This window comes from Ranitomeya variabilis, chromosome 4, assembly GCF_051348905.1.
Source record: "Ranitomeya variabilis isolate aRanVar5 chromosome 4, aRanVar5.hap1, whole genome shotgun sequence".
Lineage (NCBI taxonomy): Eukaryota > Metazoa > Chordata > Amphibia > Anura > Dendrobatidae > Ranitomeya > Ranitomeya variabilis.
In genome coordinates this window covers 97,669,557-97,691,644 of record NC_135235.1, presented here as the reverse complement: position 1 = coordinate 97,691,644, position 22,088 = coordinate 97,669,557, and the positions used below count along the sequence as shown (strand labels likewise).

The 22,088-nt window shown below is 42.1% G+C and overlaps 1 protein-coding gene across 2 annotated transcripts in view; it reads right to left on the bottom strand.

The window, feature by feature from the left end:
* Window positions 1–1,888: 1,888 nt before the first annotated feature.
* Window positions 1,889–22,088, bottom strand: part of HECTD2 (HECT domain E3 ubiquitin protein ligase 2) — a 144,075-nt gene continuing 123,875 nt past the window's right edge. For both annotated transcript variants that reach the window (XM_077258960.1, XM_077258959.1), the window contains exons 15-21: window positions 18,936–19,094; window positions 16,931–17,005; window positions 16,487–16,574; window positions 16,291–16,397; window positions 11,261–11,376; window positions 8,483–8,626; window positions 1,889–6,159 (exon numbers count right to left, since the gene is read on the bottom strand). In XM_077258960.1, the coding sequence (XP_077115075.1) occupies window positions 6,039–6,159; window positions 8,483–8,626; window positions 11,261–11,376; window positions 16,291–16,397; window positions 16,487–16,574; window positions 16,931–17,005; window positions 18,936–19,094 (810 nt within the window). In that variant the 3' untranslated portion in view covers window positions 1,889–6,038. The remainder of the gene's footprint in view (window positions 6,160–8,482; window positions 8,627–11,260; window positions 11,377–16,290; window positions 16,398–16,486; window positions 16,575–16,930; window positions 17,006–18,935; window positions 19,095–22,088) is intronic.

The window sequence follows — 22,088 nt, the reverse complement described above, 5'->3', positions numbered from 1 at the left end:
TATTGCAACCTTGGCGTGGCCTAACAGTTCAGGGCGCCTTACCAACTACGGGTTTTCCCATATCTCCACCCTTCTGTGGCTCTATAAAGCCAGAGCTGTCAATCAAAGAAGAGGGGGTGGAGATTGAGATAACAAATATTAGGCCATGCTAAGCGGGCACCGTGGGCCTGTACTTGGTTTGAACAGTCATTTTGTAGCTGACAGATTCTCTTTAACAGTTTCAAAGAACATTAGGCCCGATTCATAGAAGCTTTTATACCAGAATTCTGGTGTATAAAGCATTGAAAAGTTGCAAAATATTAGAGCAATGCAAGCCTGTTCTAAAATTTTGTGATTTTTCGTGCTCTCACTCTGTTTTTACCCTGGATTGAGATGGAAGAGTGGCATTCCCCGCTAGTCTCATTCATGATGAGCATCGGCATTCGCTATGCCAGTCCTCGACTAGAGTAAGACTTGTGGTGAAAGCACACACTTATCAGACGCTCTTCATTTAGTCATTACTCAGGAGCGCCTGGTTCCAGAACATCCCCTCATCAAGACTGGCATGAAAACCACCGGTCTTGATGAATCAAGGCCATATACTTTAAGAGTTGGCCTTGGTGACCAGAATGGCTAGACTGAGGCAGGTGCCACCCTTCGATCTCTAGACTACACATACATAGGAAGAGACATGTTAGTTTAGAGGGTCGGTGTGAAACCACTGGGGATCTCACTAGAGAAGAGTATTTCTGTATATACGCAAACGGAAGTCATATTGCTCCATACAAGAAAGCTGAGGAGCCTGTGTTAAACTACTGTACAGGCGCCGGACTCTGCCGTGGGCATCAAAAACAACCAAAACTTGCAGGTTTCTATAGTTTTTAGAAGCCAAAATCAAATTAGGATTTTAATGGTGGAGAAAAAAAAAAAACTAGACAAGCACGGTAAGACTACGCATACCCGTAGGGAGGTTGTGATGTTTGGTCAATGTTGGCGGCTAATCAATACGGATGCAGTGGGCAGGAAACATCACAGGTTTACATGAACGTACATCAGATGGGACAAAACACAGAGTGGCAGAGATGAGGTCAACCTGATTCAGAGGATAATATGGCAGCATTGTCTATCTGTGACCCCTGGCGTTAAACTGCGGTAAAGCAGCTTAAACTAAACAGCATGGGATGGGGGGCACTGAACAACGACATTATAGCATAACATGACAGCGAAAAAGAAAAACCCATTACTTGGCATGATGAAGTAACGGGACATTGTTTTATAAAACCGTAATAAATGCATATGTGGGATCGATCCTTAAATTAACACAGCAATCTGGCATTCCCATAACATCGCGGATATGTACAGTGGAAGCTGCATAAAGCATTACTTTATTAAGTGCATGACTGATGCCAGGGGTTAGAAGTCTCTCATTCATAGCAGCCTGGCTTAATTCTGGGCAGTTTCCCATGAATGTCGCCATGGTGTGTATGAGAAGGAAGCAAAACATCCAAGACTAATCACCCGCTGGAGCACAGAAAAGGAGAGCTGCGTTCTATGGGAAAACATACACCAAAATACATAATGCATTGCAAGGCACAACATGTCAGTATACCATATAAGTGGGAATACTGTCATTGAAATATGGTGTTTTCCAGCACAACAGTGCAGACAAATCTAATATGACCGTGTTTTATACATAGCAGAAGTAGACATGGTAAAATCCATCCTGTCCCTAATCCCAGGGAACCTGTCAGCAGGATTGTGCACAGTAACCTACACAGTGTTAGGTCGGTGCTGTTATACTGGTTAAAATGATACCTCAGTTGATGAAATCAGTCTTGTGGTTGTTGTTTAATCTTTATTTTCAGTTTTCAGTTAATGATATGACCGTGTTACGGGGCGGCTTGTGGGGGACATCATGTGATGCTCTGCTTACGTCTTCATGTTTATGGCTTCTGATAGGTCACTGATCCCTCACTGACCTGCTCCCTAGTTTACATAATGATTATGTGTATTGAAAACAAAAAATTACATTCAGCAGGCAGGCGCCGACGCTGCAGCATTATCTCATATGTAATATGCATTAAATTGTTTGTACATGTATTCTCAAAATGGCACTGGCTACACCTGCGCAGTTGCATCCATCGGCAGTCCAATACATATATCATTCAGTATGTAAACTGAGGGAGGGATCAGTGACCTGTCAGAAGGTAGCCATACAGATGAATAGCTAATCAGAGCACCATATGAAGCCCCCCACAGGCCGCCCTGATGCTCGAGAATCTCTAACTGAAAACTGCAAATAAAGATTAAACAACAACCACAAGACAGATTTCATCAACCAAAGTATCATTATAATCAGTATAACGGTGCCAACCTGACACTGTGTGTAGGTTACTCAGCATAACCCTGCTGACAGGTTCCATTTAAAAAGAGCCGTTCAGTGCCGTGCAATTCTGCATCAGAGATGAACGGAGCCAATGTCCTCATTACCCCACATACCTGTCGAAACACATGCATGATCGGTAGTGATGAGCAAGGGTGCTCGGATAAAGTGTTATCAGAGCACCCTAGTGTCCTAATCGAGTATTTTCGGCGTGCTCGAAAAAAAAAATGCTTGAGTCGTCGTGGTTGTGCGACAGCCGCCACACAGATATTGCGTAACAAAAAGGCAATCCCTGCATGTGTTGCGGCTATCGAAGTCACGACGACTCAAGCATTTTTTTTTTCAAGCACGTCGAAAATACTCGATTAGGACATGAGTGTGCTCTGATAACACCTTATCCGAGTATGCGCACTCATCACTAACGTTCAGCATTCGAGTTGATGCAAATGCAAATCGATTTGCAGAACCCGGTCCAGCATCCACATATGGCCTCTGAATGGGAGGCCTGTAAACCACCTCCTACCGCTCGAAATCTATGGCCCTTCTTCTGATAAACCACATTGAGCAACATCACATCTATGTCTCGCAGCAACAATAATGTCAAACCGGCGAAGAGAAAAAAAAAAAGAGGAGTTGCGGATGCCGGGAAGTAGGAGCCGGTGTTCAGGGATCCTGTCCAGCTGCCACAGATGCTAATCAGCAGTTTTGAACATGTCCTGTTCGTTAGTATAGGACATGTGCACAAAACCTGCAAATCTTGCCTTATCTAGGCAGCTATATGGGGTCATAACTTCATCAGCACTGTTCATCTCCAAATAATCACTATATATGCGGGCAAGCACTTGTAGCTGCAAACGTCCATAATTTGCAGAAGTGACAGGCCCAATTATTACAATTAGAAAATACATTTTTATCATTTTAAGGTAAAAAAAATTTTTTTATATACACATATACAAATTTGTCTCTTAGTTGTAATAATTGGTTCCGTCACAACTGCAAATTACGGACGTACCGGAGTCTGTGCGTGGCTGCAAGTGCTCGTCCACATCTAGGACAGTGCCGGAGCTGCCTGTCATTGCTTGCGTTAGTCTCGCCCAAAGATCAGACCAGAATAATGCATGCTAAACTAGCCCATTTGCTTACACTGGTCCATGTGCTGTCTGTACGCAGTCTTTATTGCACATGGATGGAAAATACACTTATCTGAACCCTCTCTTACGCACTAGGCCAACCCTAGGCGCCGCTGCAATTTTATTATTTTCCTCTACATCTGTGTATGGAATTTAGAGCCCAGAAAAACAGAGCTCCAACTATTGTATTGATATTTTGTGAAATTAATCAGCACAGAATGGTAGACCTAAATTTGACATGGTAATATACCATCTAAAGAACAAAAGCCATCAATGAAGTAGAAAACATTGTCCTGGAATCCAAAGCTTAGTAAATCTTGCCGAAAATATGTATATTAAAACAAAATGATTGTATAAAAAAGTTACATAAAAATCAGAAAAATTGACAATTGGGCGGCAGCATAGGCCTTCTGGTAACGACATCCACTAAAACAGGCAAATACACAGTACGCCAAGCTAAATCTCATACAAATAATACATTATACAACAAGAGGACTTGATGTTTCAGCAAGATCTTAACACTTTGTGTTCTCGCTTTTGTCATATACAAAACTACACAAATCAACGCCATAAACACATGAACGCCACTTTATGACCAGGAATGTAATGTATTTCCAAGTCACCGAAATGTTGTCTTCTTTATTGTAAATGGTCTTCTTCCAGCATGACTTCCCATGCAACACATCAGCTATTCTAACTAAATAGATAAATATTTTACTGAAGTCTCACTACAACTCCAGACGTCTTCAGTGACCAGTATTGCCAGGTAGATAAAGAAACCTTTACCAGATACACTGTCATGAAGTCTTCCCGCCAAAAAAGAAATCTCTGACACTGAAGCACTATTATACACATTAAATATACAAAAAATGGCCACGTCAGTCATAGGGACACCTTTACTATGTCTGACGCAGAGTTTGGCTATACATATTGCTTTCTCCCTATTATTTTAGTCTTCCTGTTATATAAATGACAAACCACAAATAATTTACCTACATGGAAGTGGTTATGGACTTAAGTGAACAGCGAATAATGTGAACCGTTACATAGGACTGTAGGTTGAAGTCCTAGAACAAAATGGCAAAAGTCTCTTGGTGAGATTTACACTGCCTTTGGCTTTCTCAACAATTACATAATAGGAGCACTCCAGCAAAAAAAGAAAAAAAAAGTTGACTACATTATGCAGCCAAGGATATTATTAAAAATAATTTAGAAGCTTTGTGAATACCTGTTTTAGTTGATGTGCAATTTGTGGTTTGTCTGCCATGCTGAATCCTTCTTCAACTCTGGTTTGGTTTACATATTTCAGACTACATTTTCATTTCCTATCTAATGGCAAAAATTATTTCCTATGACTCACACTAAAGAGTCTTGGCTAAACCTATGAGATGCAATATCAGCCTGTCTGACCTGCCTACTGCTTGTGATAGGTTTCACCCTTTCAGCTCTTACAAGTAGGAGGCAGGGCAAAAGGCTAAAGTTTTCTCTCAAATACAATGGAATACTGTATATAGACAGTGTGAGTCAGAGGAGAGTTTTCTACATGCAGCCAATCACTGCATAACTTACCTATACATTAACTGCTTTCTTATGTAAACCGATATAGGATATCTTTACCTGCATAAGGACAGGAATAAGGAGGAAAGAGAAGGGTGAAGAAGGGGATGAATCCAAGAGCAACCTGCAAGACAGGCCAATACATTGGTGGTCACTGGCCACCCCCATTATTTATTTTTTTTTAAATAAAAAAAATTAAGTTAAAATTTTGTGAAAATCTCACCATATCAATTGGCAAACTTGCCCTGTTTTTTTTTTCTGGTCCCAAATGAATCTTGTGGAACACACGTCACATTTCAGAAAGTTATCTGTTACAACTACCAAAAGTTCCTGCCTTTTTGGCATTCATCGAAGATCATATTAAATATATGTATGTCTCTTCTTATGTCCAACAACATTAAGGCAGAAACTATATCCTTTATACAAAAAGCTAAATATTTTTTTCCCAAATAAAGTAAAATAATTACCGGTCGTTATACAAAATGGAAGTTAAGCGAATGATGTTCCTTGATCTAAGTCCATAAATATACACATTAGACAACCCTTTCTGGACTAGTCCATTCCCTAAACCGCTACAAAGTAGAAAATTGTAAAATTCTATCTACATGAATCTTTTACAGCTCATTATAAATATCTCTCTACATTAATAAAGCAAGGTGAATAAAGGGCAGGAGTAGAAAGCGTTTTGTCGTCAAGATTTGATGACCTGCATTACGTTTTATTACTAAGAAACTAAAAATTGCTACTAAATCCAAGCTAATACCCAAGCCTGTTGGTAAAAGATGAAAATTGTGTTATTTACAATAAGATTGATTCTTGCAATCCTCCCATAGTTTTCTTAATGGTCTCTCTTAAAAGGAAAATGTCCTTTATTGTGGGTCCAGCACAGAAGCGGAGTAGTTGGCACTGCTACCTTCCTGTCACAACCGGAATACCCAATGGACTCTCGTTAAGAAGGTGAGAGATCAAGACCAAAGTGTCTTCTGTGCTCATTGTAGGCCAAATCCTTCCGAGTTGGAAATGGCAATGGTCAGCTTTTGTTTTAGCTCCTTTTTCGTTTTGTACGGAGGCAAACACAGCTGGTTAAAGCAGGTGTGTGCTGTCGGCAACCTGGAACAAACACATTCATTTTATTATTGGTGTACAATGAAGAATATTTATGGAAGAGATGTAAAACAAAACAAAAAAATACATACATGCGTAAATTAGAGCAACGTCAAGATCTTAGATCAGTATCTCCCTCAGTACCTAAAATGTATTCATTATACTTTCTCAGAGCATAATCCCCCCATAAATATAGGATGGCTTTTAGCCGAAAGATGGTTCAGCCAACACCTACCTTGGCTGTCTCACCCTTTAGCCTCATTCAGATGTCAGACTTTTGGTACGACTGCTGTCTGCAGTTTTCACGGCTAGCACTAGTACCGGTGAAAGGCTATGGGGCTACTCACATGTCCGTGATTTTTCACAGACAGAGTGGTTCACAGAAAATTGCAGAGACATGTCCGATTTTAATCCATTGGTCGGATCAAAATCAGCAATACAAGTCTATGGGTCTGTGAAAAAAAATCAGACCGCACATGGATGAAGTCCAGTTTTCACGGACTGTCACACAGGAGAAGATGGAGAAACTTTTATTCTCAAAGTATGAGAAAAATAGACCAAACTCTGATCAAACGTATGTGAAAATTGGACATTTGAATGAGCCCTTACATAGGAGCTTGAAAGAGTGCTCCTGTGTCCTCTAGAGAGAGCCGCTGCCAGACATTTCTGTTGGCGTATTATCTCAGGGAGAACAAAACACTCATCAGTCTAAAATCAGACATTCCGGATCCTCGACTCTCCCCAATCAATTGTCCAGGGCTCCCATACACATTAGACCGTTACACCGATGCCTCTACCCTGTGCCAGTCATTACACTGGCTACCCATCCACTCCAGAATCCAGTACAAAACTACTACCCTCATCCACAAAGCACTCTATGGCTCAGCACCACCCTACATCTCCTCTCTGGTCTCAGTCTACTACCCTACCCATGCCCTCCGCTCCACTAATGACCTCAGGTTAGCATCCTCAATAATCAGAACCTCCCACTCCCGTCTCCAAGACTTTACACGTGCTGCGCCGATTCTTTGGAATGCATTACCTAGGTTAATACGATTAATCCCCAATCCCCACAGTTTTAAGCGTGCCCTAAAAACTCATTTGTTCAGATTGGCCTACCGCCTCAACGCATTAACCTAACTATCCCTGTGTGGCCTAATTAAAAAAAAAAAACAAAAAAAAACCCATAATCAGGTTCCTCGCATCGTGTTCTCATACACTTTATGCAGTTAATATCTCTGTGTCTGTACTGTTACATACTTAGGCAGTGAACTGGTTCATGCAGCTTTACATGAACACCCGAGCCTTACACTATGGCTGGTCCAAATAACTAAGGCAATTGTTACCATCCACCTCTCGTGTCTCCCCTTTTCCTCATAGTTTGTAAGCTTGCGAGCAGCAGGGCCCTCATTCCTCCTGGTATCTGTTTTGAACTGTGATTTCTGTTATGCTGTAATGTCTATTGTCTGTACAAGTCCCCTCTATAAGTTGTAAAGCGCTGCGGAATATGTTGGCGCTATATAAATAAAATTATTATAAAATTATTATTATTAGACTGTTGGCTAGACCGGCCCCTATCGTTAGGTTCAGACAACAGTAATCTATTGTGTATAGGGGCTTTAGACATACCAATTTTTAATAAACTTCTCAATCCTTTTCAATTTTCATTGGATATAGTTAGAATTTTTAAGTATCAAGCTAAACAACTGACGTGCCGAGTGTTACAGTGCACGTGACGCAACGTTTCATGTGGACACGCTCCTTTATTCATACGTCGCGCATGAGGAACAGGGTGTGTCCTCTCAAAACATCTCACCCTGTGATTTCCTGTAAGACTCGGCATGGCAGTTGTTCAGCTGATTACTTTAAAATCAGGGCTATGTCCAATGACAACTTCAAGACGCGAGTAGCCTGTTCAAAGTTGAGATGAAAACTGCTGTTCTCCGATACCTATGCTTTGTGTTAGGTGATGGCGTGGCTAGCATTAGCATTCCACACGTGGGTTTGAACTACTTTGAAGTTTTGGGCTTTAGACATACTGGAGACCAGATATATCCAAGATATGAAACTTCCCAGATGATCAGCCTTAATTTCTGTAGATCAAAATAAAATGTATCTACTGGAAAGATGATACCACTTAAATCAGTGAGCCCCCCATTTTTCCCTGTCCACCATACCACAGCCAGGGCAAGCTAAGGAAAGTACATATCTCCCTGCCTCTGCACTCAAGTCTATGGCACTGGCGGAAAAAGCCAAGCACAAACACAGTCATTTAAAGTCAATTACAACTAGATGGAAGTTGTGCAAGTTATCCAAGAACCATTATTACCAATTAGTTGAGCTTTCATTTTTTGAAATCTTGAAATTCAAGTCCACCATGCCTCCGACCGGCACTCTGTCACTTCCTGTAGCAAAATGGAGAAACTTCTTTTGAAGTTCAAGAGGGAACCCAAGAACAACATCCCAAAAATACCTGTAAAATAAATTATTAAAAAGTTTATTCGCTTTTATGTTGAGTTTTGAGTTATTTAAAAATATATATTACATACAAATATATACAAAGCTGAGCACTAAATTTTTACTCTGTTTTTCATGAGCATCAAATATTTTTCACAATTTCTATTAAGTAAAGGAACTATTTAATGATAAACATTCAAAAATGACAAGAGGTATTTGAAAAATAATATTCCCCTATGAGGATTTCATCAGTTTGATCCATGAAAACCCTGGGCTCTGGAGACTATATTAAAGGACTTTGAATGATCTGCTACAAGGACCTCAGCCAAGGTTTTAGGAAGAGCAAATCATCATGAATAAAGAATATCTTTACATCCATGACTCCTGATAACTGGAGAACACAACCAAAGTGTTTTGAGGTTTAGATCAGACACAAATCCATCGATTTCAACCTATATAGTGTTGCTAATCGAAATGGCCACAATGTAAAGAAAAAACACCCATTTTACCACTTACCAGAATATTATTAAGTCAGTACATTTTGCTAGTCCATCTGGGAGAAGCATAATGTCAATCTACAGGCCCTGATTCATGTGATGTGTCACTCGCTGTTTTCTCTGCTGTACATCTAGCAGTTCTCTGAATGCTGAGCTCTGTATAACTTCGACCCCACCGCTGATTGGTAGTTTTCTGTGTACACTCTGCATAGGCAGAAAACTGCCAATCAGTGGAGGGGCGGTGTTATACATTATACATATTGTTGCAGGTTTCACTATTTTTTTACATTAAATTGGCCAATAATTCATATAATGGCTCCAAACGAAGCCTCTGATGGCAACGTGAACAGAGCAGAACTACAGTCCGGACTCCAGTAACGAGTGAAAACGACAAGTGGAGGTGACTCACTATATTCTGTACAGTGAGTATTTGCCAAACAGGAGGAAAAATATTGGCAAAATCAATGTGTTAGTCTCCAGTATAATCGATCATAGGGTGTGTACAGGATAAGTTGTGTATAAGGTCTGGTGATAAAGTTGTCAAAACACAGAACTGTGAATAGTGAATTCAAACTGCTAAATATTTTAAGAAGTTTCAGGAGAAAATTTCACGTGTCCCCAATTACTAAAGGTGTGGAATGCAGTGAATATTCATTCCCTTTAGTAGCAGCACATGTGACCGCCCGGCAGCTGCAGAAAGCCTGCGGCTAATACTTTGCACGCTACGAAAGAGCAATGAATACTCATATGCACATAGTCCCGGCACCGGGAGCATAAAGCAGTGGCTGGCACAGGAACAAGACGCTGCGAGGGAGCGCAGGAAGGTAAGTGCAATGGTTTGTGTTTTTGCATGTTTTTCTGATGGGGCTCTGCATACCAGGATGGGGGGGCAATCATACCAGGATAAGTATGGAGCCAAGCATACCAGGACGGAGATGGGGGCCTGCATACCAGGATAAGGATGGGGCCCTGCATACCAGGATAGAGATGGGGGGCAATCATACCAGGATAGGGATGAGGGAGCCATGCAGGATGAGGATGAAAGGGGACATATACAGCAGGATGAGGATGATGGGGCCATGTCTTCCAGGCTAGGGATAAGGGGGAAATGCCTACCAGGCTAGGGATGAGTGGGGAATGAATACCAGGATGGGGATGAGGGGGCCATGCATACCAGGATGGGGAAGAGGGGGCCATGCATACCAGGATAGGGATGAGGGGGCCATGCATACCAGGAAGGATAGGGATGAGGGGGCCATGCATACCAGGATATGGATGAGGGGGCCATGCATACCAGGATAGGGATGAGGGGGCCATGCATACCAGGATAGGGATGAGGGGGCCATGCATACCAGGGTAAAGGATATTAAGTACAGAATTGACCACACTTTTTGCTTAATTTTTTTTCTAATTTCCTCCTCTAAAACCTAGGTGCGTCTTATGGTCTGTTGTGTCTTATAGTCCGAAAAATACGGTAGCTAATGCTGGAAAAAAAGAAGAAAAAAAAATCACCATAATTTAGAATCAAGAAAAAATGCTCTAGAAACTGTCCCTTGAACTGTGTTTATCTACTAAAGGAAAACATGGTCGCTTCAAACCGGGATGTCAAAGTTTTCCATCAGGTTTAAAAAAGAAACGAACGGTCTAAAGCCCACCATACACAATAGATGGCAGACAATCTATGATTTTTCAACGATCATCTTGTTCCTGTGTTCTGTGAGGGATACATTTCTGGTAGAAGCTTATCTCCAGCAGAAGAAAGAATCGGCAGTCCAAAATCAGAGATGCCACCTCCTTAACTATCCCATCAATCAATTGTCCGGGTCATCAAACACAATAGACCGTCCCCTGTACCCATCAATATCAGCAAGTTCCCCCACATTAGTGAAATGTATATGGGAGACGTAAATCACATTGCTCTATATAAGGGTCAGATGTGGCTGAAACGCGTCAGCAATACTTCCATCTCCTGTATGTGGAATCATACATGTTACATGTCAGTATGATGTGTATGGGAGGCGGGAGGACATCGTATTCTGTGGACTGTGCTCACTGTGACTTCCGTTACCAGGAATATGTCTGACCAGGTACAGTAATTTGAGGCACGTTTCCTTACCATCTACTTGCAAATCTTAAACTAAAACTCCACCTACCTGACTGTAAGATCTGTTTTCTGGTATCCATCATAATGAGTGTTTTTCTGGAGCGCATGCATGTCTAGTTCAGGACTCCCACACACAAGGATCTCTACTTCTTCTGGGCGAAGTAGCTTGAAAAAATAAAATTAATAAAAGGTCCTTTTCATTTAGATAATAAACTTGCAGCATTTTCAGAGCATAGCAAATGCTGTGCTGCATTATTATTCTTACCACAGCTTTACACAACAAAAATCAGAAAATAGGAAACAAACATTTTCTAGTAATAACATTTCTCTAGTGATTTAAAGCAGTGAATGGCTCAATATCACTAATGTTCATGCTCTCTGGTAGAGGACGGTGTTAATAGTGAACAGTTGGCTCCTGTTAGTGTTTCTGTTCAGCATGTACAATATACACACAGCTCTGCTGCATGTGAGGTGTACACACATACACAGGAGATACACCCATATCTCTGCTGCGCAAACAGTGAGCATACACAGCTCTGCCACATGCGCACTATATACACCACTCTGCTACATGCACACTATACACACAGCTCTGCTACATGCGCACTATGTACACACAGCTCTGCCACATGCACACTATATACACAGCTCTGCCACATGCGCACTATATACACACAGCTCTGCCACATGCGCACTATATACACAGCTCTGCTACATGCACACCATACATACAGCTCTGCTACATGCACACTGTACACACAGCTCTCCTACATGCACACTATACACACAGCTCTGCTGCATGTGAAGTGTACACACATACACAGGAGATACACCCATATCTCTGCTGCACTGTGTATACACAGCTCTGCCACATGCACACTATATACACCGCTCTGCCACGTGTGCACTATATACACCGCTCTGCTACATGCATACTAAACACACAGCTCTGCTACATGAACACTGTACACAGCTCTGCTTCATGCACACCATACACACAGCTCTGCTACATGCACACTGTACACACAGCTCTGCTACATGCACACTGTACACACAGCTCTGCTACATGCACACTGTACACACAGCTCTGCTATATGAACACTGTACATACAGCCCTGCTACATGCACACTGTACACACAGCTCTGCTACATGCACACTAAACACACAGTTCTGCTACATGAACACTGTACACAGCTCTGCTTCATGCACACTATACACACAGCTCTGCTACATGCACACTATACACACAGCTCTGCTACATGAACACTGTACACACAGCTCTGCTTCATGCACACCATACACACAGCTCTGCTACATGCACACTAAACACACAGCTCTGCTACATGAACACTGTACACACAGAGCTGTAGCCTCCATGTAATACCACACACACAGTTCTACACAATGCACATTACACACACAGTACTGCTGCACACAAAATAAATTTACACATACACACAGCGCTCCACTGCAGGGAGTTTGAATATTGATTTCAGTAGTGAATAAATAGTCTAGAATGGCATGTTGTGTTTTTTTTGTCATAGTGCCCCACTTTCCCGTCTAGGCTTATGACTGATCACTTGACCGGTCATCACAAAAAGGCTTTCCAGCTAACTAAGGCCCATCATTTCCTTAGGAACTTCAGGAGGTGATGCGCAGGCGCCATACAGCTTCCTTCCCTGTCCTGCATTGATCAACTCAGTATTGAGCCTGGAGAGAGAGAGAGCACTGTGCAGTTGCAGAGTTCTCCCAGTGTTCATGAAGGATCTTATATGAGCACTCTGCTCGTTCACTAAGGAAGATGACTACTAACTAGTGATGGGTGAACACATGCTCGGATAAGGCGTTATCATTCTCAGGTGCTAACAGAGTGTCTTCGGTGTGCTCAAATAATATGTTCGAGTCGTCAAAGCTGCAAGTCTTGTGGCTGTTCGACAGCCACAACACATGCAGGGATTGCCTATTTGTTAGGTATGTGTTGCGGCTGTTAAACAGCCACGAGACATGAAGCCTCAGGGACTCAAACTTATAATTCGAGCGCGCCGAAGACACTCGGTTAGCACCTGAGAATGCTCGGATAACTTATCAGAGCACATTCGCTCATCACTACTACGGACACAAACACTTTTTAGAAAAACATTTCCTTGGTAAAATTTCATGTTGTAGATAAAAAAAAAAAATCAAAACAATAAATATCTGCGAAATTCTCTGAATTTGTTTGAATGATTGTCTTTAAGAGTCTAGAGACTTATTATTTACTAGATGGTGGCCCGATTCTAACGCATCGGGTATTCTAGAATATGTATGCATAGTGTATAGCACAGGCCACGTAGTACATTGCACAGCCCACGCAGTACATTGCGCAGCCCACGCAGTACATTGCGCAGCCCACGCAGTACATTGCGCAGCCCACGCAGTACATTGCGCAGCCCACGCAGTACATTGCGCAGCCCACGCAGTACATTGCGCAGCCCACGCAGTACATTGCGCAGCCCACGTTGTATATTGCGCAGCCCACATTGTATATTGCGCAGCCCACGTTGTATAGTCACGTAGTATATTGCAGCCCACGTAGTATATTGCCCAGCCCACGTAGTATATTGCCCAGCCCACGTAGTATATTGCACAGCCCACGTAGTATATTGCACAGCCCACGTAGTATATTGCACAGCCCACGTAGTATATTGCACAGCCCACGTAGTATATTGCACAGCCCACGTAGTATATTGCACAGCCCACGTAGTATATTGCACAGCCCACGTAGTATATTGCACAGCCCACGTAGTATAGTAACGTTGTATATTGCCCAGCCACGTAGTATATTGCCCAGCCCATGTAGTATATTGCACAGCCCATGTAGTATCTTGCCCAGCCCACGCAGTATATAGCAATGTGGCCATCATATCCCTGTTAAAAAAAAAGAAATAAAATAAAAAATAGTTATATACTCACCTTCCAGAGCTCCTGGATCCAAGCGAGGCCTTTACCGACACTCCTCGCGCGCTCCGGTCCCAGGAGTGCATTGCGGTCTCGCGAGATGATGACGTAGCGGTCTCGCGAGACCGCTACATCATCATCTCGCGAGATCGCAGCATGGAGCGGTCACCGGAGCATCGGGCAGGCCTGTTGTCGATCAAGGGGCCGACGGACGGTGAGTATATAACGATTTTTTATTTTTTTTATTATTTTTAACATTAGATCGTTTTACTATTCATGCCGCATAGGCAGCATGAAAAGTAAAAAGGTGGTCACACAGGATTAATAGCAGCGGTAACGGAGTGCGTTACCCGCGGCATAACGCGGTCCGTTACCGCTGCGATTAACCCTGTGTGAGCGTGAGCGGAGGGGTGTATGTGGGCGCCGGGCAGTGAGTGCGGGGAGTAAGGAGCGGCCATTTTCTTCCGGACTGTGCGCGTCGCTGATTGACAGGCAGCTGCCGAGACCAATCAGCGAACGAATAACCGCAACAGAAAGACGGAAGTACCCCTTAGACAATTATATAGTAGATTATTATACACAGAATCAAAAAGATTTTCGCAACCCAGATAACCAGTTTCTTTGTTATGTGCTAAACTGATAAAGAACAGTTAGGCCATGTGCACACGTTCAGTATTTTTCGCGTTTTTTTGCGTTTTTTCGCTATAAAAACGTGATAAAAACGCGAAAAAAACGCTAACATATGCCTCCCATTATTTTCAGTGTATTCCGCATTTTTTGTGCAAATGTAGCCTTTTTTTCCGTGAAAAAATCGCATCGCGGAAAAAAAAGCAACATGTTCATTAAAATGTGGAATTGCAGGGGATTCCGCACACCTAGGAGTGCATTGATCTGCTTACTTCCCGCACGGGGCTGTGTACACCATGCGGGAAGTAAGCAGATTATGTGCGGTTGGTACCCAGGGTGGAGGAGAGGAGACTCTCCTCCACGGACTGGGCACCATATAATTGGTCAAAAAAAAAGAATTAAAATAAAAAATAGTCATATACTCACCTTCGATGTCTTCCCGCCTCTCCGCTGCATGCTGCCGCTTCGGTTTCTATAGCTGGTGTGCGGTGAAGGACCTGCGATGACGTCACGGTCTTGTGATTGGTCGAGACCGGTCATGTGACCGCTCACGTGACCGCGACGTCATGGAAGGTCCTGAACCACACCGGCATCTATAGGAACGGACGCCTGCAGGTGAGTATAACCATTTTTTTTATTTTTTTTATTATTTTTAAACATTCTATCTTTTACTATTGATGCTGCATAGGCAGCATCTATAGTAAAAAGATGGTCACACTTGTCAAACGCTATGTTTGACAAGTGTGACCAACCTGTCAGTCAGTTTTCCAAGTGATGCTACAGATCGCTTGGAAAACTTTAGCATTCTGCAAGCTAATTACGCTTGCAGAATGCTAAAAAAACGCGAAAAAAAAACGCAAAAAAAAAATATGTGGATTTCATGCAGAAAATTTCCGGTTTTCTTCAGTAAATTTCTGCAAGAAATCCGGACGTGTGCACATACCCTCAATCTGTCTCTATCCATTAGATGCCTGGAACCAAAAGTGATCTGATAGGAAGTAAAAATAACAAAAATTAGTTCTGTAAAGTATACAGAGACTGTAATGGTTCATATGATAAAATGCACTTCCTGTGTGTGGAATATGTCCGCATAACGCAACTAAAGTAACTTATGATCATTTCATTTCAGAACTTTAATATCTTTGTACACATACAGTCAGGGCGGCCACCACGAATTTCAGGGCCCCATACTGGCAACATTTTCAGGCCCCCTTGAGGCCTCGGGGCTTAATAAGTAAATAGTTAGCCTGGGCCTTAGCGTGCCACGCAGTCTGTGAGGCCAATTATACAGTGGCTCAGCTGCGCTGCCTGAGAGCAGGCTGCGCAGCGTGTCTCTGACAGTCCGGGCCCCCCATCTTTGCTTCTGCTCACTGGGCCCCATTCACCAGTAATGGCAGTCCTGCATACAGTACATCCAGGTAGAGGTCTAGAATTACACACAGGGGGTGGATTATGTGACACGTTACCCTAAACACTGTAATTCACAAAATATTACTATATACAGTTAGTCTTACCATCAATGCATTGGATGAACAGACGCTGTGAAACCCATAGTAAAACGCTGAGAACTGCTTGTGAATCGTTTTATTAAGAAGGAAATCTACATAAAGTTGGACATATTCTGAAAGAAGAAAAACGTCATTTAATACATATAAAACTATTTTATAAGGGATCATTACAGATTAGAATAGTCAACCCCACGTATATTACCTTTCCTGTTCTGATTGGTGACTGGGATTTTATCTCCACCAGTTTTAAGATTATATGACTTAATGAGTCCAAATTCTTCTTGAAACACCTAAAAAGTAGAAATGATGTATATAAAGTGAGAATTTAGGATTAAATATCCATGAATGTTCCATACAGAAGATTCCTGTAGTTATATCAGTACGAGAGGTTTAAAGGGAAACTGGTCAGCAGTTTTTTGATATTTAATATTGTACATTTCCTATACAACCAATATAATGTTATTTTCTGTGATTGCATGACTTGTGTCTCACTAAGAATATAGTGACAGCCAAGATATTTAATAGGAACAGGTGACCCATTATTCCCATAGTACTTATTCTTCATGAGTCGACTATAAGGTAAGATGTGGAAAATTCTATCTAATAAGACTTAAAAGTAAGAAAGGAGACGGTGGTCGACACAGACCTGGAATGTAGAATAGAAATCCTCCTCCACGTTGCCTTCATATGTTAGTAATTCATTCAATCCATGAGCAAGTTCCTAGACACAAAAGGTAGAAATAAAATGTCATCTTAACTGATAATTTACCTTTATATTTCTGGGAAAATATGACAACTGTAATAGACAAATCATAGCAGCCATAATGTGCATACACAGGCCGGCAGGAGATGAACGTTAGAAGTGTGGTCCAGGAACTTCTTCATGCCTTACCACACCTAGTATGAAGAAATGGTGGGATGACTTAATGGACGCCTCTATACCTACTACTTATCATCTACTTATTTCCTTCCCCAAAGTGCTACCATGATGATTATAGTTAAAGATGGATGAGTGCGACGTGACCCCCACCAAACCCTCTACAAATAACTTACACCAAGGGTTGCTCTACCACATGTATATTGCTAAAATGATGCACATCCCCATACAAAAGCATAAATAATGTATAGAAAAAAATCAGCTTTATGGTATTTATATACTCCGTTGGGAAACAGTTTGTGGTGATGATGATAATAATAAACTAGAAGTTGTATTGGGTATGTACTTTTTTGTCTTAGGGTAAGTTCACACAGGGCGTTTTTGCGGCTTTCTTTTTCTGCAGCAACACCTGATCATCTTGGCAGGAAAGAAGCTGCGTCAAAAATGCAGGTTTAGGTGCTTTTTGGTGCATTTTTTGTTGCTTTTTTTTTTCTCTTTGTTCATGTTAATGTCCTTGGATTTTCAGCAGCAAAAAAGCGCAAAATAATGATACCTGCGTTTTTGCTGCGTTTTTTTCAACACCCATTCAAGTCAATGGGTGAAAAACACAGCAAAAAAGCTGAAAGAAGTGACATGCTCTATGTCCAAAAAACGCAGCAATGCACAAAATACTGATCAACCAAAAAACCAATGTGTGTGCATGAGATTTCCGAAATCGGATAGGCTTTGTTGGTATTGTAAAAAGCAGCTGAAAATTAGCATAAAAAAACGCAGCAAAAACGCCATGTGTGAACTTACCCAGAGGTTATTGTACAGTATATGGATGCCAGGTTAGGAGGCCCCCAAATCCAGAAGCCCCAATGGTCCATAATTTGGCATGTGATAAGTGGCTGACAAGTCACAGGAATTACTACATTTCTATGTATAGCCAGATGATTCCTCCCGTGGTGACAAACAGACGTTTGCAGGGGTCCGTCTTTAAGAATCTTTTTCCTTTACATTTCTTTTCCCACAACCCTAAAAAGTCACAATCAAAAGTCCCGAAAGCTGAAATATGAGATGTCAGTCAAAATTAAACTTTCCCACAAATTTGTTGGGTGTATGAGAAAATTTGCTTGTGACTACATGGCTTCATCCATCTCAATTCAGAGGGTAAAGGGTCAGTGAAGCAGCTTCCTGGCCTCTTGTGAGCATGAGATATAGTGATGAGTAGTGATGAGCAAACGTGCTAGGATGAGGTGTTATCTGATCATGCTCAGGTGTCAACCGGGTGTCTTCGTTGTGCTTGAAAAATATGTTCCAAGTCCTTGCGGCTGCATATCTCGTGACTGTTCGACAGCCGCAACACATGCAGGGATTGCCTGTTTGTTAGGACAACCCTGCATGTGTTGAGGCTGTGGACCAGCCACAAGACATGCAGCCGCAAGGACTTGAACATATTATCCGATCACGCCCAACACACTCGGATAATACATTCAAGTCTTTGCGGCTGCATGTCTTGTGGCTGTTCCACAGCCTCAACACATGCAGGGTTGTCCTAACAAACAGGCAATCCCTGCATGTGTTGCGGCTGTCAAACGGTCACGAGATATGCAGCCGCAAGGACTTGAACAGATTTTTCAAGCACAACGAAGACACTCGGTTAGCACCCGAGCATGATCAGATAACCCCTCATCCTAGCACGATCACTCATCACTAGTGATATACTTTAGATGACATTCGACATTCAGTATGGAGCATAAAATAGTGAACAACAAACCCAAGTTGTACTCACTGGCATGATCTGATACAGGTCATCTAGTGTGACAGATGCAAGGCCTACGGGAATGTTCTGGTCACAAGGTACAATGGGAGGACTTAAAAGCTTCTTGTAACAGCAAGGTGGAAAGCGGATATCTAGAGTGATGCTGTTATAGACAGCCAGCCCCATCAACTATTGGGAAATGTCAAGTCTAAACACGTCACACAGATCAGAACACAGTTATCGCAATTACCGATATATTTCTTGAATATCATCCTACATTACGATTATATTTTACTGCAATGTTGGCTCTGAAGGCTCATTAGGATCCCCTTCACACAGCAAATAAGAGAACAGTGAAAGTTAAAATCTGATATATTATTATTGGAGGCCCTTTCGTCTCAGGGGGATACTAAATATAACCATGAAATGAATGAACTGCAGATTTGCTAGAAGATACAGGTTGATGTATAATAATCCGAAGATTCAATACCATAGAAGGACTTCTTGAAGTTGGCCAAAAAAAATAGATGTGTAGTCATTATGCCCAGTCTAGTAATATAGTAGCAACTTGAGGATGCAAAGGCTAGATTATCATATGCTGCATTTCGGAAGGGTGTATTATAGAGCACATTACATCTTGATGACTAGAGGATTTATTATGAAACTGGTTGCCTGATCGCAAGAGAAAAGTCTGCAATCCCTCTGTGTGACTGCATACAAATAAAAGAATGACCGCTGTCACTTCCAAAGAGAAGCCAGGTGTGTACAGGTGCAAAGAGAGTAGCCATCAACATATAGAACCGACAAAGTTGTACTCTGTAGCGCTATAACATGCAACTGTGACCTATATGATAGATGAATTGCTTTACTGCTTTAGAAAATATGAAAAATTGAGAATACTTAGCATACTTGATACTCGCTGCTGGGAACCTATCTAATGTGAATCCTCTCCTAGGCTGAAGCCTACATTAATTTGGGTAGATAGGATCTGAGTGACTGCAGACTTGCAAGGCCTCCCAGCACATGCACTGTGTGCTGCGAGAACTCGCCGTTGTTTTCCCTGGGAACAGCTGTCAGGTATGCAATATGCATACTCCCGGGCAGAACCTGTCTAGTGGGCGCGACCTCATTCCATATGCTTGTATTGAGCAAGGCTGTGCTCACTGCACAAGTTCTGCCCGGGAGAATGCTTATTGAATACCTTACCGCCATTCCTGGGATAGACAACCACAAATTCTCGCAGTGCACAGTGTGTGTGTTGGGAGGACTCGCAAGTTTGCAGTCACACAGAGGGACTGAAGACTTTTCATTTTAGACCAGACAACCCCTTTAAGGAGATTTCCCATTTTATAAAGGAATGGCACATGAAAGATATGTCATCACATTATAAACAGAAGGGATGTAATCACCAGGACCCCACTGATGAATGCTGCTTTAGTGTGGTATCCCCCTCTAAGTTTGGGTATGAAACTACTGTGAAAATGACACACCACTGTTGTGAATTCTGCTCTTGGGCTCCCTCCGGTGGTTGTAAGTGGTAGCGCTGCTGTCTCTGAATCGCAGCATTTATCAGGTGTGTTCACTTTTTGCAATTTTGACTGGGCTATTTAGTCTTGCTTCACCCTTTAGTCAGTGCCAGTTGTCCATTGTTCCTGGAGGATTCACATCCCTGCCTGGTCTCTTCTGCTTTGCAGTTCATTTCAACAAAGATAAGTTCTGGCCTTGATTTTTGCTGTCCACATGCTGTGGCCTTATTGTTCAGTTCTTTTCCATGTTTTTGTCTTGTCCAGCTTGGTCTGTATAAGGATTTGTTTAGCCAAGCTGGTATCTCTGGAGATGCAGATATACCCTCCATATCTTTAGTTAGCTGTGGAGATTTTGTATTTTCTGTGGTGGATATTTTCTAGTGTTTTAATACTGACCGCATAGTACTCTGTCCTATCCTTTCTATTTAGCTAGAAGTGGCCTCCTTTGCTAAATTCTCATTTCAGTCTGTGTATGTTTTTTCCCTCTCCTCTCACAGTCAATATTTGTGGGGGGCTGTCTATCCTTTGGGGATTTTCTCTGAGGCAAGATAGTTTTCCCTTTTCTATCTCTAGGGGTAATTAGTCCTCCGGCTGTGTCGAGATGTCTAGGGAGCGCTAGGTACATTCCACGGCTACTTCTAGTTGCGGTGTTAAGTTCAGGGTCTGCGGTCAGTACAGGTACCACCTTCTCCAGAGTACGTCTCATGCTGCTCTTAGGCCACCAGATCATAACACACCACTATACCAGTACAGAATACAAAGTTATGGCACATCCTAGCAATATGATACTTCATTTTAAAAGATGCTATTAAATACTTTTTAATTCTTTTAAAAAGTTTTAGGGAGTTTCCCATATGCCATTTGAGAGCATGTGGTAACATTACAATGAGAGACCCCCTTATAACTTGAGAGACAGTGAAAAGAGTGGCTTGTGCTCTAGCGGTCTCCGCAGCCATATCATCTGATCTGGACAGCATGCTGGCTCAGTGGTTACTGCTGCTCTGCAGCACTGAAGTCCTGGGTTCAAATCCCACCAAGGACAACTGGGTTTCCTCCAGGTTCCTCCCACACTTCAAAGATATACTGATAGGGGATATACAGTGCATTGGGAAAGTATTCGGCTCCCTGGAACTTTCCAACCTTTTCCCACATATGATGCTTCAAACAAAGATACCAAATGTAAATTTTTGGTGAAGAACCAACAACAAGTGGAACACAATTGTGAAGTTGAATGAAATTTATTGCTTATTTAAAATTTTTGTGGAAAATCAAAAACTGAAAAGTGGGGCGTGCAATATTATTCGGCCCCTTTAATACTTTGCTGTGCCACCTTTTGCTGTGATTACAGCTGCAAGTCGCTTGGGGTATGTCTCTATAAGTTTTGTACATTGAGAGACTGAAATTCTTGCCCATTCTTCCTTGGCAAACAGCTCGAGCTCAGTGAGGTTTGATGGAGATCGTTTGTGAACAGCAGTTTTCAGCTCTTTCCACAGATTCTCGATTGAATTGAGGTCTGGACTTTGACTTGGCCATTCTAACACCTGGATACGTTTGTTTGTGAACCATTCCATTGTAGATTTTGCTTTATGTTTGGAATCATTGTGTTGTTGGAAGAAAAATCTCCGTCCCAGTCTCAGGTCTTTTGCAGACTCCAACA